The 16,061-nt window shown below is 43.7% G+C and overlaps 1 protein-coding gene across 1 annotated transcript in view; it reads right to left on the bottom strand.

Annotated features, from left to right (window-relative positions):
* Positions 1 to 6,219: 6,219 nt before the first annotated feature.
* LOC129859787 (inactive heparanase-2-like) overlaps positions 6,220 to 16,061 on the bottom strand; it is a 110,629-nt gene continuing 100,787 nt past the window's right edge. The window contains exon 12 of the mRNA XM_055929907.1: positions 6,220 to 6,658. Within this exon, the coding sequence (XP_055785882.1) occupies positions 6,496 to 6,658 (163 nt within the window). The 3' untranslated portion in view covers positions 6,220 to 6,495. The remainder of the gene's footprint in view (positions 6,659 to 16,061) is intronic.

Below are 16,061 nucleotides of genomic sequence, written 5' to 3'. Positions count from 1 at the left end.
TCTGCGCCTGTGGGGACATTCTAGAATACTCTGAATAGTCTGAGTTTGGGTTCTGGCAGACCATTCATGTTTCTGGGTCTAGCTACTAATCTGTACAATCAGTTTCCAGCGGCTGGACGTTCATGGAAGGTTTTTTTAAGATGACTACTGTATACACAGAGTGAACATAGCAAAGGGGCCTGCAGAAATCCTTACATGTTTCAAAATGGATCACAGAGTATAAACAGTGTGTGTGTGTGTGTGTGTGTGTGTGTGTGTGTGTGTGTGTGTGTGTGTGTGTGTGTGTGTGTGTGCGTGCGAGCGTGCGTGCGTGCGTGCGTGTGCGCACGCGCACATATTTGTGTGTGTGTTTTTCAAAATGGAACACAGAGTATAAACAGAGTTAGCCAGGGTATGGTTACAGCTACCTCTGTTAAAGAGTCGCTGTCACGCAAAGGTATCTACAACAACGGTATCCAGAACAAAGGTATCCAGAACAACGGTGTAGTGTACTAAACGGCGCCACCATCAGATTGGGTCAAAAGAAACGGCGCACAGAGGTTATTATCACAAAGTACTGGTTTAGAAGAAGCTGAGCTGTCCAAACAAAAGTTTCCCAGAATTTCCTGATGAGAGCACTGTATAAGATTCTGCTAAATGGTCAGAGCGTCAGTTCAGAAGTATGGGTTGGATGGATCAGAATCAGATCTGGAAGGGCAACACATCAACACTTACATCTGTTCATGAGCGCTAGGTTTAATGTTCACTTCAGCACTCTACAGACAATATTTCTTACTCTGTGAAGTCTTTTCTGTTCAGCACTGTTTCCTTTGTGCACTTCATTATTTTATTCAATGAATTCAGCCATGAGAAATACAAAGTGTTGAACTCTAAAAAGCCATGTTCTTGGCATAAACATATGTGTATGTGTTTGGCAGAGACAGTTGTTTGTGTCAGTTCATCCCTGTATGTGTGACAGACTACATCATGAGGATCAGGTCTTGGGAGTTGTAATCAAATGAACTGTGAAATCTCTCTGATGTTGTTTTCCTGAGAAACTCCAGTCCAGTTTTCACTTTGAACGTGTTTCCGGAGATCAGTGTGCTTTTCTCTCTCCTTTGTGTGTGTGTGTGTGTGTGTGTGTGTGTGTGTGTGTGTGTGTATGTGTGTGTGTGGGTGTCGGTGCGTACATATGTGCATGCGTGCATATTCTTGCTTGTGTGTGTGTGGTTCACTTAATTTTGCACAAATAAAGGGTCCTTATTAAGTTGAGTGAAGTGCTTTGATGATTTAAGGGCTGATTGTGGATACATATACTGTGGCCTTCAGACCAAAACATGCACAAAGAGAGAGAGACAGAACCCCTCTTTCTTTTACCAGGACCACTGGCTAAATTAACCAAGTGTGACTGAGTCTGGTACTCTGTTTAAAAGTAAACCAGGTTGGCCCTTTTAAGATGAACCATATGTGGGATGGAGACTGGGTTCTTCAGGCTAATTTCTGAACAGGTCTGTGATATTTATATGAAGTCACAATTCTGTACATAACGCCAGCTCAGTGATTAGGTTCATGACTCTTGAAGGACTGCCAACACAATGTCACAATTTCTAAATATTCAACAAAAAAGTACAATGTTCAACAAGTATTTGAACACCACACACTGTTGTACTCAAGGCCGGCTCTGACAAGCTTCACTGGGTAGACCTCGTCACCTAAAAGAAAATAATAGATATCATATTTGTTTCACAGCAGCGTAAACTCTCAACAGTACTGTGTCTGGTTTATGGTCCGCTGCTAGCCCACCACAGCCCATACAAACCCTCTCCTCTCAAGGCCTTGATAATTAGTTGAGTAGTTATATCAGGTGTGCTGGTATAGGACTGGAACAAAAATGTGCAAGAACAAATATTGTCTATTATATTGACAAGATAGTCAAGTGACAGCTCTAGCAATGCAAATACATGTCCTCAAAGATGGAAGGCAGGCAGAATGAGGTGAGATCAGGTGAGACCTAGCAGTTAGAACGTTGGGTCAGTTACCAAAAAGTTGCTGGTTCAAATCCCTGACCCAACAAGGTGAACACAAATCTGTCGATGTGCTTTTGAGCAAGGCACTTAACCCTAATTGTTTCTGTAAGTTGCTCTGGATAAGAGCGTCTGCTAAATGACTCAAATGTAGCCAATGAGAGGGCAGATATGCATGTGAACAACAGGCCATAGATAGAGGACTCATTTTTATATCTGTGTCATTATTACATCTGGAACAGCATGGACAGCACCATTGAGGCTATAACCCTTTTAAATAGTCCATTTTCTTCTTCTTCATCGGCTGACTGCGCCCAACTCATAGGAATCCCCACCCAGTTGACTACTTTAAAATGGTGGGAGCCCTCAATGGCATCATCCATGCTAAAAGTCCTCTATCTATCTCTATTAAAACAGGCACAGTTCTGATGTAAAGTTGCCAAAATGCCACGTGCGTCACCTTATAACAGTGCATTCATAACAATCTAACCATTATCAAACTTATATTTGATCAAATAAGTATCATGTAGAAAATTATCGATGACATTTTTTGTTGACCAAATTCGACATTCTCTCATTGACCTCCATATGTCTGTGGGCTTATTTTTGTGGACAGATTTTGGACGGAGTAAAACTTCTTACTTCGCCTCTTCCTCTCTGGCAAGGACCAGTGTAGTGAAACACTGAACTTACCTGGTTCTGAAGCATTGGGGACTTACCCTGACCCAGCTTGGTCGGGCCGAGCCTAGCGAATGTTTCCTATCAACCACTGGCCCTCCACCTCTCTCTGACAGGACAGGACTCTCCCTCTCCACAACACAGCAAAGCCTGATTCCAGCTGCCCCCAAATCTGCTGGGGGCTTTATGTGTGTGTATGCGTGTGTGCGTGTGTGCGTGTGTGCGTGTGTGTGTGTGTGTGTGTGTGTGTGTGTGTGTGTGTGTGTGTGTGTGTGTGTGTGTGTGTGTGTGTGTGTGTGTGTGTGTGAGAGTGTGTGTTTCTGTGAGTGTGACCCCCGGTTCTCTTTGTGAGCTCTCCAGCGTGGGGACTGGAGATATGGGCGGCACTCTTTGAGAATACGTTAGTTGACTCACCGGCTGGAATGGATAGAAAGAAAAAAGACAAGAAAGAAAAGAAAAATAAAGAGTTTGTGTATGTGTGTGTCTCCAGGGATGTGCATTCTGATTGCTTCCTACTGTTACCTTTCGGTCCTTTCATCCTCTCACTTTTGACTGACTAACATGTGGTCCTATATATCCCGTCTTCCTCTTTTCGTCTGTCCTCTCTCTTTTCTCGACAATCATTTACACTCAGTAACCTTGCAGAGATGATGGAATGTTCATTTAATTCTATGGCATTTTAATGCTATTTATTCAGTAATACTATTGACGTAGACAAATCTGCTTTCACATAGTTTCAGCCAGACAGCAGCTGCGCGTGAGACAGTACTATTTGGGCTAAGTAGATCTATTTTGCCTATAGTAGCTTACAGTAGCTACTGTAGGATTATCCAAATAGGAATTTGCACATAAATCTACTGCATGTGTGGTTTGTTAGATCAACAAAATCCCCAAACAAAAGTAAAGCAGAATCACAACGGAAATCAAAGTTATTGTAATTATTTTATTATCGCTGTATATATTTTCTTTACCAAAACATTATGCTCAATTGCACACTTAACACAATAAAATAATGCTATTTAAAAAAAAGAAATATGAACAACTCTACATGAACTATGAAACACATTCAGAGGAGGAAAAATATGCTTATTACTATTTAACACACATAAAACATCTACCTCTCCCAACCCTATACATACACTGTACAGTGTCTCTTGTAAGACAATGACCATGAAGTTACACTGGAGACTACTTACATACCATGCACTGTACCGTCATTTTCAATTTGACTTCGGGTTCTGTTTCAGTCTTACCCAAAAGGTACCATTGAGTTAAATTTTGCTTCCTCAACATAAAAAATTATTACATACAAATATACATTAGATTTAAATTACAATGATATGTAAGTAAACACTTCAAGCACGCATCTTCTGTAATTAACCCACTTTTATATACATTACATATTCAAATAGGATGATGATTCACCGGCTAAGGGAATTCTGTACAAAACAATCCAAACCTAAAGGACAATTCCGCCACTTTTCAACATTATATTCATTATCCCCAGTCCCAAACCAGTGTCTACATATGTGAGTTTCTATGATCTGTAGCTAATATGATAAGAAGAAAGGTAAATAGGTAAAGGTAAAAATACTTGTCGGATTAAAAGTAAAAAAAACAACACCTAAACCTCCAAAGAGTTTCTAGCCAGAGGGAGGCCATGTTCTTGCTCCCCACGTCACCACAAATCTCATAGTGTTTGAAAAACACTGTTTGTAAAATGTTTTAGCTTTTAATGATGTCATCGGGTAGAACTTGTTCTACAAAACGTAGAAATGTACCGTTTTCAAAAATGTAGACCAATGTATTGTGATGTGAATAATGAAAATGAGGTTGAAAAGTATAGAATTGCCCTTTAATAAGTGTTTAATAATAAAAGCTAGCAGCATAATATGACTGTACATTGGACTAGACGTGTAGTGATGAGTATGCTTCCGAAATATGAATGGGAGGTTGAGTAACAAGAAGTTCTCAGTTGCATACTGTATGTTCATATTGACCCAGCTCTGTGCTGCTAGAGAGAAATACTGTAAATGCAATGTTTGTTGTTTCGTATTACAGAAAAATGAACATTAAACCAGTGACCCGACCAGTAACCAGTAACCCGACTCTGTCCCTTTCTTTTCTTTCTGAAGATGGATACTCTGCTGTGACGGGGTTGGGTAGGTTACTTTCTTAAATGTAATCTCTTACAGTTACTAGTTACCTGTCCAAAATTGTAATCAGTAAAGTTACTTTTGGATTACCCAAACTCAGTAGAGTAATCTGATTACTTTCAGTTACTTTTGGATTACTTCCCCCTTGGTGTGTCATCATAGTGGTCTCTGACTTGTAGTCAGACTTGCTCCGATAGAACAAACTTAAACTTGAGCCTTGTTTTTATGTCATTGAGAAAACAGAAAGGTGTCATAATGTATTTTTTCCACAAACATCCTTCCTGACTTTAAAAGTAATCCAATAAGTAATCATCTAGTTTTTCAAAAGTACCTGTAATCTGATTACAATATCTTTGCTGGTAATGTAACTGAATACATTAATAAAAAAAAGAATACATCAGATTACATGTAATCAGTTACTCCCCAGCCCTGGATGTGCATCGCTGCCTTAAACTATCCTTCAGACAACAGACATACCACAAAGAGATTTCCAATTACCAACGAACCGTTTAGTTATAGATGTAAGCTGAGCTGTTTCAGAAAGCAAGATAAAACGTTTTCCCTGATGGACATGGTAGACAAGGACAGGCTCATCAGCAGGGGTATTCACACACACACTCATGCAGGAACACACACACACACACACACACACTCACACACAGATAATTCAATCAGACAGCAGACATGGCTGTTGGAGCTAACACATGCCCTGCGGTTGACTGGTTGTGTTTTCTCCATGTTTTCTCTTCTTTCTGTCTAACCCTCTGCCAGGAGTTTGTGAGTATCAACAACAGAGAGTTGAAAGGAGTTTGCGGGGGAAACAAGAAGAGTTGCTGGCAGATACAAAGCTGAGTGACCGTTAGTAGATCTGATGATCAAAGACATGGAAGAGAAGTCTTGTTGGAGGATGATATAACCTTCTGACATAGAAGTACTGTCATAACAAAACTCAATAACCTTTTCACAAAACAATACAAAATCACATAGTAGAATAATCACTGTCCATCTCACAGCACATGGGGAGTTGGTGTAGAGAGCGATTGAAAGGTATTCAGTGCAACCCTTGTTTTGGACAAAGAGCAAGCCTTTCAGAGTCAGACCAGGGACTAGTGATAAGGAACCAGAAGGTAGAAAGTAATGGCTAGGAAGTAAGGATAAGTGGAGTGAGGGGTGAGGAGGTGGTGATATTAGGAAATGGTGGGGGTGGTGAGGGGTGGGTGTAGGGGGTGAGGGATGAGGGCTAGGGGGTGAGGGATGAGGGCTAGGGGGTGAGGGAAGGAGGATTAGGTGAGGGGTGTGAGAAGTGTGGGGGGGAGGGTGAAGGATTTCGGGGTGACGGGTGAGGAGGAGTGTGGGGGGGAGGGTGACGGGTGAGGAGGAGTGTGTTGAGTATTATTTGGGGTGAAGGTTGAGGAGGAGTGTGTTGAGTATTATTTGAGGTGACGGGTGAGGAGGAGTGTGTTGAGTATTATTTGGGGTGGCGGGTGAGGAGGAGTGTGTTGAGTATTATTTGAGGTGACGGGTGAGGGAGAGTGTGTTGAGTATTATTTGGGGTGGCGGGTGAGGAGGAGTGTGTTGAGTATTATTTGGGGTGACGGCTGAGGAGGAGTGTGTTGAGTATTATTTGGGGTGAAGGGTGAGGAGGAGTGTGCTGAGTATTATTTGCGGCAGGCGTAAGCGTTGATGTTCTTGATGACGTAGAAGCCGATGGTCATCGGGGGCATGGCTATCGTCCTCCCTGCCCGCAGCGTCCGAGGCTTCAACTCTGGAAATGTCTCGTTGTCCACCATCAACAACCTTTCTCCGTTCAACTGGACTGACCTGGAGGAAGAAAGGAGAGTGGAGTTAGAGAGATGAAGAGAGTGGAATGAGATAAGAGGGAGGGGGGAGAGAGGGGACAGGGATATGAGAGAGAAGACAGAGAGAGGGAAGGGTGGGAGAGGAGAGAGTGTTTAACTTCTGCCCGAAGCTGGACTGGTAGGGCAGGAGTCATTCTGAGGCTGTACTTGCAGTCCTCTGAAGACTAGGGGGCGCTACAGTCACATCATTGCAGCTTCTTGACACAAGAGCAGGTTTTGTGACAGATGTGATCCTTCTGATCTAGATGGAAGAGTAGCTAGGTTGGCGTTTATTCTTTCTCAATACCAGGCAATTCATGAATTGATCTGCACTCCCATGGGTCAATTCCTAGTCCAATACAAATACCTGGCTTGGAACATATTACAAACTCATTGAACTCTGCCACAGAGAGCAGTGAGAAGAATTTCAACCACTTTGGGACTGGGGATTAGACTGGATGCTCATGAACAAATTGTCCTACGAAATAACACAAACATAAGTCTTCAGAAACACAATAACTTAGGCACATATTTCAATGTTCTATTTTTATGAGTGCCAGATTCCCATAGACGTTTTTCTGTCCCGTCATCTGCGAGAGGAGGCCTGTACTAAGTCAGCGGTCCACAAGCTAACTGAAAGTGAAAGCCTAATGAATCCAATGCAATGAGGTTTTAACTTCCATGCCAAAACGACGATAAACACAGCGAAATAGCAAATGAATTACACGATTATAAATAAGGAAAAATTATGAAGACAATTTTGCAACTTTTTCTCAGGGGAAAAACAACACTTAGAGTCATATATTAATCTAAATATGTGGCTCTGGCAACATCTAATTGGGAGACGTTCCGTTGGAGTCATCAGACAACTATGTTGTTGTTCTGAACAACAGAACTGTTGGTCTAATAAAGGTAGTAAGTACACACTTACACGCACCCTGTCGCCGTACAGAACTCTTCCATCACTCTGAACACTCACACCTCCACCTCCACAGGGATTTAAAGACTGACCACTCTCTCTCTCTTTCTCTCTGTCTCTCTCTGTCTCTCCCTCTCTGTCTCTCTTTCTCTCTCTCTCTCTCTCTTTCTCTCTGTCTCTCTCTGTCTCTCTTTCTCTCTCTCTCTCTTTCTCTCTCTCTCTCTTTCTCTCTGTCTCTCCCCCTCTCTCTCTCTCTCTCTCTCTTTCTTTCTGTCTCTCCCTCTCTCTCTATGTCGCTCTCTCTCTCTCTCAATTAATCAAGGGGCTTTATTGGCATGGGAAATGTACGTTTACGTTGCCAGTGAAATAGGTAATAAACAAAAGTGAAATAAACAATAACAAATGAACAGTAAACATTACACAAAAGTTCAAATGTCATATTATGTCTATATACAGTGTTGTAAAGATGTGCAAATAGTTAAACTACAAAAGGGAAAATAAATAAATATGGGTTGTATTTGCAATGGTGTCTGTTCTCTCAACCTCTCTCTCTCACTTTCTCTCTCCCTTGATCTCAGAACCCCAATGTGAATCTTAACTAACACCTTCATCACAGGATTTCTGTTAGCTAGTTCAAGGCCCTGGGGAGCAGGGAAGTGGAATGAGAGATAAATAGAGAGAACAGATAGAAAGAGAAAGGGGGGGAATGTAAATTACATTAAACTCCTCTAATGGTTCCATATGTTGGTCCTTTAGCAGCTCCTGGATATAGATGTATCTCTCTGTGTGTGTGTGTGTGTGTGTGTGTGTGTGTGTGTGTGTGTGTGTGTGTGTGTGTGTGTGTGTGTGTGTGTGTGTGTGTGTGTGTGTGTGGAAAAGCTAAATCCTCTAGAAAGGGGAGGCAGCACTACTGATTTTCTCCCAAAAGAAACATGGCCGACAGTACTGAGCAGTACACTATGTGCAGTATGCATAGTGCTGAGAGACCCAGACAACCTGTAGCTATCTAAATCCAGCAAACTCAAATACTCCTACATCATGCATCTACCTACTGTACGATCACACCAACCTACTGTACGCTCACATCAACCTACTGTACGCTCACATCAACCTACTGTACGCTCACATCAACCTACTGTACGCTCACATCAACCTACTGTACGCTCACATCAACCTACTGTACGCTCACATCAACCTACTTTACGCTCACATCAACCTACTGTACGCTCACATCAACCTACTGTACGTTCACATCAACCTACTGTACGCTCACATCAACCTACTGTACGCTCACATCAACCTACTGTACGCTCACATCAACGTACTGTACGCTCACATCAACCTACTGTACGCTCACATCAACCTACTGTACGCTCACATCAACCTACTGTACGCTCACATCAACCTACTGTATGTTCACATCAACCTACTGTACGCTCACGTCAACCTACTGTACGCTCACGTCAACCTAATGTACATTCACGTCAACCTACTGTACGTTCACATCAACCTACTATACGCTCACATCAATCTACTGTACGCTCACGTCAACCTACTCTATGCTCACGTCAACCCACTGTACGCTCTCGTCAATCTACTGTACGCTCACGTCAACCTACTGTACACTCACGTCAACCTACTGTACGCTCACGTCAACCTACTGTACGCTCACGTCAACCTACTGTACGCTCACGTCAACCTACTGTATGCTCACGTCAACCTACTCTACGCTCACATCAACCTACTCTACGCTCACGTCAACCTACTGTACGCTCACATCAACCTACTGTACGCTCACATCAACCTACTGTACGCTCACATCAACCTACTGTACGCTCACATCAACCTACTGTACGCTCACATCAACCTACCGTACGCTCAGGTCAACCTACTGTACGTTCACATCAACCTACTGTACGCTCACATCAACCTACTGTACGCTCACGTCAACCTACTGTACGCTCACGTCAACCTACTGTACGCTCACATCAACCTACTGTATGTTCACATCAACCTACTGTACGCTCACATCAACCTACTGTACGCTCACATCAACCTACTGTACGCTCACGTCAACCTACTGTACGCTCACGTCAACCTACTGTACATTCACGTCAACCTACTGTACGTTCAAATCAACCTACTATACGCTCACATCAATCTACTGTACGCTCACGTCAACCTACTGTACGCTCACGTCAACCTACTGTACGCTCACGTCAACCGACTCTATTCTCACGTCAACCTACTGTACGCTCTCGTCAACCTACTGTAAGCTCACGTCAACCGACTCTATTCTCACGTCAACCTACTGTACGCTCTCGTCAACCTACTGTAAGCTCACGTCAACCTACTGTACGCTCACGTCAACCTACTGTACGCTCACGTCAACCTACTATATGCTCACGTCAACCTACTCTACGCTCACGTCAACCTACTGTACGCTCAAATCAACCTACTGTATGTTCACATCAACCTACTGTACGCTCACATCAACCTACTGTACGCTCACATCAACCTACTGTACGCTTACGACAACCTACTGTACGCTCACGTCAACCTACTGTACATTCACGTCAACCTACTGTACGTTCACGTCAACCTACTGTACGCTCACATCAATCTACTGTACGCTCACGTCAACCTACTGTACGCTCACGTCAACCTACTGTACGCTCACGTCAACCTACTCTATTCTCACGTCAACCTACTGTACGCTCTCGTCAACCTACTGTACGCTCACGTCAACCTACTTTACGCTCACGTCAACCTACTGTACGCTCACGTCAACCTACTGTACGCTCACGTCAACCTACTGTACGCTCACGTCAACCTACTGTACGCTCACGTCAACCTACTGTACGCTCACGTCAACCTACTGTATGCTCACGTCAACCTACTCTACGCTCACGTCAACCTACTGTACGCTCACGTCAACCTACTGTACGTTCACATCAACCTACTATACGCTCACATCAATCTACTGTACGCTCACGTCAACCTACTGTGCGCTCACGTCAACCTACTCTATTCTCACGTCAACCTACTGTACGCTCTCGTCAACCTACTGTACGCTCACGTCAACCTACTGTACGCTCACGTCAACCTACTGTACGCTCACGTCAACCTACTGTACGCTCACGTCAACCTACTGTACGCTCACGTCAACCTACTCTATGCTCACGTCAACCTACTATTTGCTCTCGTCAACCTACTGTACGCTCACGTCAACCTACTGTACGCTCACGTCAACCTACTGTACGCTCACGTCAACCTACTGTACGCTCACGTCAACCTACTCTACGCTCTCGTCAACCTACTGTACGCTCACGTCAACCTACTGTACGCTCACGTCAACCTACTGTACGCTCACGTCAACCTACTGTACGCTCACGTCAACCTACTGTACGCTCACGTCAACCTACTGTACGCTCACGTCAACCTACTGTACGCTCACATCAACCTACTGTATGCTTACGTCAACCTACTGTACGTTCACATCAACCTACTATACGCTCACATCAACCTACTGTACGCTCACGTCAACCTACTGTACGCTCACGTCAACCTACTCTATGCTCACGTCAACCTACTGTTTGCTCTCGTCAACCTACTGTACGCTCACGTCAACCTACTGTACGCTCACGTCAACCTACTGTACGCTCACGTCAACCTACTGTACGCTCACGTCAACCTACTGTACGCTCACGTCAACCTACTGTACGCTCACGTCAACCTACTGTACGCTCACGTCAACCTACTCTACGCTCACGTCAACCTACTGTACGCTCACGTCAACCTACTGTACGTTCACATCAACCTACTATACGCTCACATCAACCTACTGTACGCTCACGTCAACCTACTGTGCGCTCACGTCAACCTACTCTATGCTCACTTCAACCTACTGTTTGCTCTCGTCAACCTACTGTACGCTCACATCAACCTACTGTACGCTCACGTCAACCTACTGTATGCTCACGTCAACCTACTGTACGCTCACGTCAACCTACTGTACGCTCACGTCAACCTACTGTACGCTCACGTCAACCTACTGTACGCTCACGTCAACCTACTGTACGCTCACGTCAACCTACTCTACGCTCACGTCAACCTACTGTACGCTCACGTCAACCTACTGTATGCTCACGTCAACCTACTGTACGCTCACATCAACCTACTGTACGCTCACGTCAACCTACTCTACGCTCACGTCAACCTACTGTACGCTCACGTCAACCTACTGTACGCTCACGTCAACCTACTGTACGCTCACGTCAACCTACTGTACATTCACGTCAACCTACTGTATGCTCACGTCAATCTACTGTACATTCACGTCAACCTACTGTACACTCACGTCAACCTACTGTACGCTCACATCAACCTACTGTACGCTCACATCAACCTACTGTACGCTCACGTCAACCTACTGTATGCTCACGTCAACCTACTGTACGTTCACGTCAAACTACTGTATGCTCACATCAACCTACTGTACGCTCACATCAACCTACTGTACGCTCACATCAACCTACTGTACGCTTACATCAACCTACTGTACACTCACATCAACCTACTGTATGCTCACATCAACCTACTGTACGCTCACATCAACCTACTGTACGCTCACATCAACCTACTGTACACTCACGTCAACCTACTGTATGCTCACGTCAACCTACTGTACGCTCACATCAACCTACTGTACGCTCAAGACCCTGAATAGACCTTTTTCTTTAAGTCAATAAGTTTCACCTAACATTCACTCCAACACTGTTAGACTACAGTAACAATCGTAGAGACCCAGATTACAGTCCAGTTCGGACTGCCCCTTGAATTCACCGCAATGTTATTTGATAACAATCCTTCCATATTCCATGGAAAACGTGAGGACAACTTTAATTAGTCATGTACACAGCTAACAGCATGCATAAAAGGTGCAGTGAAATGCTTGCGTGCTAGCTCCCTCAACATTGCAGTACAATAATCAATATAAACAATAAAAAAGTCAAATAAAAGTATCAAGTAATTAGAAGAAGGTAGTATGCAAAGTAATGTACACAATAGGATTTACCGTATAGATTATGAATGTGCTATGTCAAGTATAACTGTATTTACAAATATAAAATGGTTAGTGTCATGGTTGCACGGTTAAATCAACAGCATATAAAAGAACAGCAGCGTTGACTGTGGGTGGTATCACTACAGGCACACATCACAGCCCTGTGGCCACGTCCCTACTCTCTCTCCTCCTGACCTGTCACCACAATTCTTTCACACTGTCTAAATAAAGCAACACAAAATAAGAAAGGAGGGTGGAATTACACTGTGATCTAGGACTGAGAGGACCTAATTGAGACCATAGGCTCCAAATGGGAAAGGAGAACTAGATATTTCCATGGGAACCAGAGAACGCTGATTTTTGAGATTTAATGAGACCAATATGTAAAGGAAAACGAAAGGTCATTTTGGGGCATTCGATGGATTACATTCTTTCCCACAACTGGTTAGCCTCAATTTCAAATAATCCTTGAACTTTTGTAACATTTCACTTGTTCATTTCACTTTGTATTGGAAAATCTAGAGATTGAAAAGCACATATCTACTTCGTATGGTCAGAGCGACATATATACAGTCTATAGGGCCGGCTGTTGAGTTCTAGTCATGTTTATAGACATCTGGAGTTGCTCAAACATGAATAAAAGTCTCCACTGCCCTGTCTGTGGTCAGTGGAAGCAGTTAGAACAGCAGTTAGAGTCTAGAATGAGACACTGCTTACGGTTCTATTAGGCACCACTATAATCGCCTGTAACACCACTCACACATCCTCATCATAAAACATCTGTTATTACAGCACACCCACACACCCACGCACGCACACGCATTCGCACGCACACACACACTCACTCATTAGGCTGTTATTGAAGGATCAGCCTTGTATCTGAATAACAGTCTGAGCTTAGACTGGAGAGGCCGAGAGAAGGATGGATTACTGCCAGACAGACAGCTGAAGGGTCGGAGAGGGGAAAATAAGAGGTGAATGTGGAGAGCAAGTGCAACAGAGCTACTGATAGGGACTGGGGGCATTACAGGGATAGACGTGGAGAGGAGAGAGGAAAAGAAGGATGAATGTGTAGAGATAATCAAGTGTAATCGATGCCAGGAATGGAGAGAGAAAGGAAGCAAGAGAAAATGGGTGAATGTGGACAGAAGGAGTGTAGCAGTGTCACTGATATGGAACGGTGGAGGGGGCTTCTGCCAGTAACAGTGCAAAAGAAGAGAGGGAAAAAGGGGTGAATGGAGTGTAGGGCCACTGGAACTAATAGAACAGCTAATCTGCCCAGAGAGCTCTAGGGGAGCAGACCAGATCAGACCAGAACATCCCCTCTGGGAAGGCCTCTGGTACCAGCAGATGTTTCTTATCAAGGCCTTATCAATTTCAATAAACCATGACAAAGCTATTATGCTAATCGGATTTTATGGCCAATTCTCAACCACGGAGGTTTGAACGTTTGTCCTTTTACCATCCACTACACTGTATCAAATTAAAATAAAATAAAATGTTATTGGTCGCGTCCACATTACAGCCTTATTCTAAAATATATATATATATTTTTTGTTACACACATTAATCCGTTATGACAAAGCAAAACATTTTTGCAAATGTATAAAATAATTTAAAAAACTGAAATACCTTACTCAGCCCCTTTGCTATGAGACTCGAAATTGAGCTCAGGTGCATCCTGTATCCATTGATCATCCTTGATATGTTTCTACAAATTGATTGGAGTCCACCTTTGGTAAATTTAATTGATTGGACATGATTTGGAAAGGCACACCTGTCTACATAAAGTCCCACAGTTGACAGTGCATGTCAGAGAAAACACTAAGCCATGAGGTCGAAGGAATTGTCCGTAGAGCTCGTAGACAGGATTGTGTCGAGGCACAGATCTGGGGAGGGTACCAAAAGATTTCTGCAGCATTGAAGGTCCCCAAGAACACAGTGGCCTCCATCATTCTTAAATGGAAGACATTTGGAACCACCAAGACTCTTCCTAGAGCTGGCTACCTGGCCAAACTGAGCAATCGGGGGAGAAGGTCAGGGAGGTGACCAAGAACACGATGGACACTCTTAAGGAGCTCCAGAGTTCCTCTGTGGAGATGGGAGGATCTTCCAGAAGGACAACCATCTCTGCAGCACTCCACCAATCAAGTCTATATGGTAGAGTGGTCAGACGGAAGTCACTCCTGTAACATTGACTAAAGTTCAGGGCAGGGTACTGGGCGGAGGCCGACTAGTGGTGACTGATTAACAGTCTGATGGCCTGGAGATAGAACCTGTTTTTCAGTCTCTCGGTCCCAGCTTTGATGCATCTGTACTGTCTCTGCCTTCTAGATCAGGGGTTCTTAAACTTTTTCAGCCTGGGACCCAAATGACAAATTCTGTGTTTTCCTGGGACCCAAGCAATAAATACAATAAATCACTGGAATAAACTGATTGATCACATCAAACAGACATAGACCATAAAAAACACACACACAGTCCCGAATGAGAGGTGTGTGACTGGTGGAAGTTTTCAACAAGCAGGTCTATTCTGGGCTCAGTTTTTGACAGTTGAGAACCCTGACTCCCACAGGTATGTGGTTCCAAACTGGATCAGAACATCTACTGCTTTCTCAGTCAGTTTCTCAGCATAAAAAAGCATCATGCGTCTTTCAGTGTATTCCAGTTCAGATTAAAAATTATTGCTTGTATTTTAACAGCAAGGTTTTTTCCCATCTTCATCTGTACTGTTACTAGGGTTGCACTATCAGTAGCTAGCTTGCTTTGGCGAATGTTAGCTATTAGCTGTGTACAAGGCCAGGCAATTGTTTGAACGAGAAACTCACATCGACTACTATGAGTTGTAACTTACTTCCCTATTATACAATTACAACAATGCCCTTCTAGCTGATTTACTTTTCCACTGTCAAAGCACTGCTTCCTGAAGTATTCTGCCCTGTTCTGAAATAATTCCCTGGGTTTACCACCATGCTGTGAATGGTGTCGTTTTAATTTGTTCGTTTTGAGAGACTCATTATTAAGCACTTCCCTGCACAAAACAAATTGTGCTCCGCGTTATTTCTCAAAGTTTGTATGAAACAAAGAGCGAGAAACTCATCGCTGTATTTGCGTTTAATGACAAGTGAACTGAGTCAGAACTTGTGGCTAGCTTGTCGTTCCGATGACAGCGGTGAGTGATGGCAAATGCGAATTACAAACCAGTGACTGACAGCGCATCATCTGCTGCTGAACAACAGCACTGCAGCGTGTGGGTCGCGGAGTGATCTTCAAGAAAACTGCCGAAAATAGATCTGTTGAACCGTGAAGCACACGGGGACCTCCCTCTCACGCAGCTGCCAAACTGAGCAGAGACACTGCTGGTAAGCTGTAAGCAGAGAGCGGACTGAACAGAGAGTGCTG

The sequence above is a fragment of the Salvelinus fontinalis genome, chromosome 1 (genome assembly GCF_029448725.1).
Source record: "Salvelinus fontinalis isolate EN_2023a chromosome 1, ASM2944872v1, whole genome shotgun sequence".
Classification (NCBI taxonomy): Eukaryota; Metazoa; Chordata; class Actinopteri; order Salmoniformes; family Salmonidae; genus Salvelinus; species Salvelinus fontinalis.
This window is presented reverse-complemented; position numbering and strand designations above follow the sequence as displayed.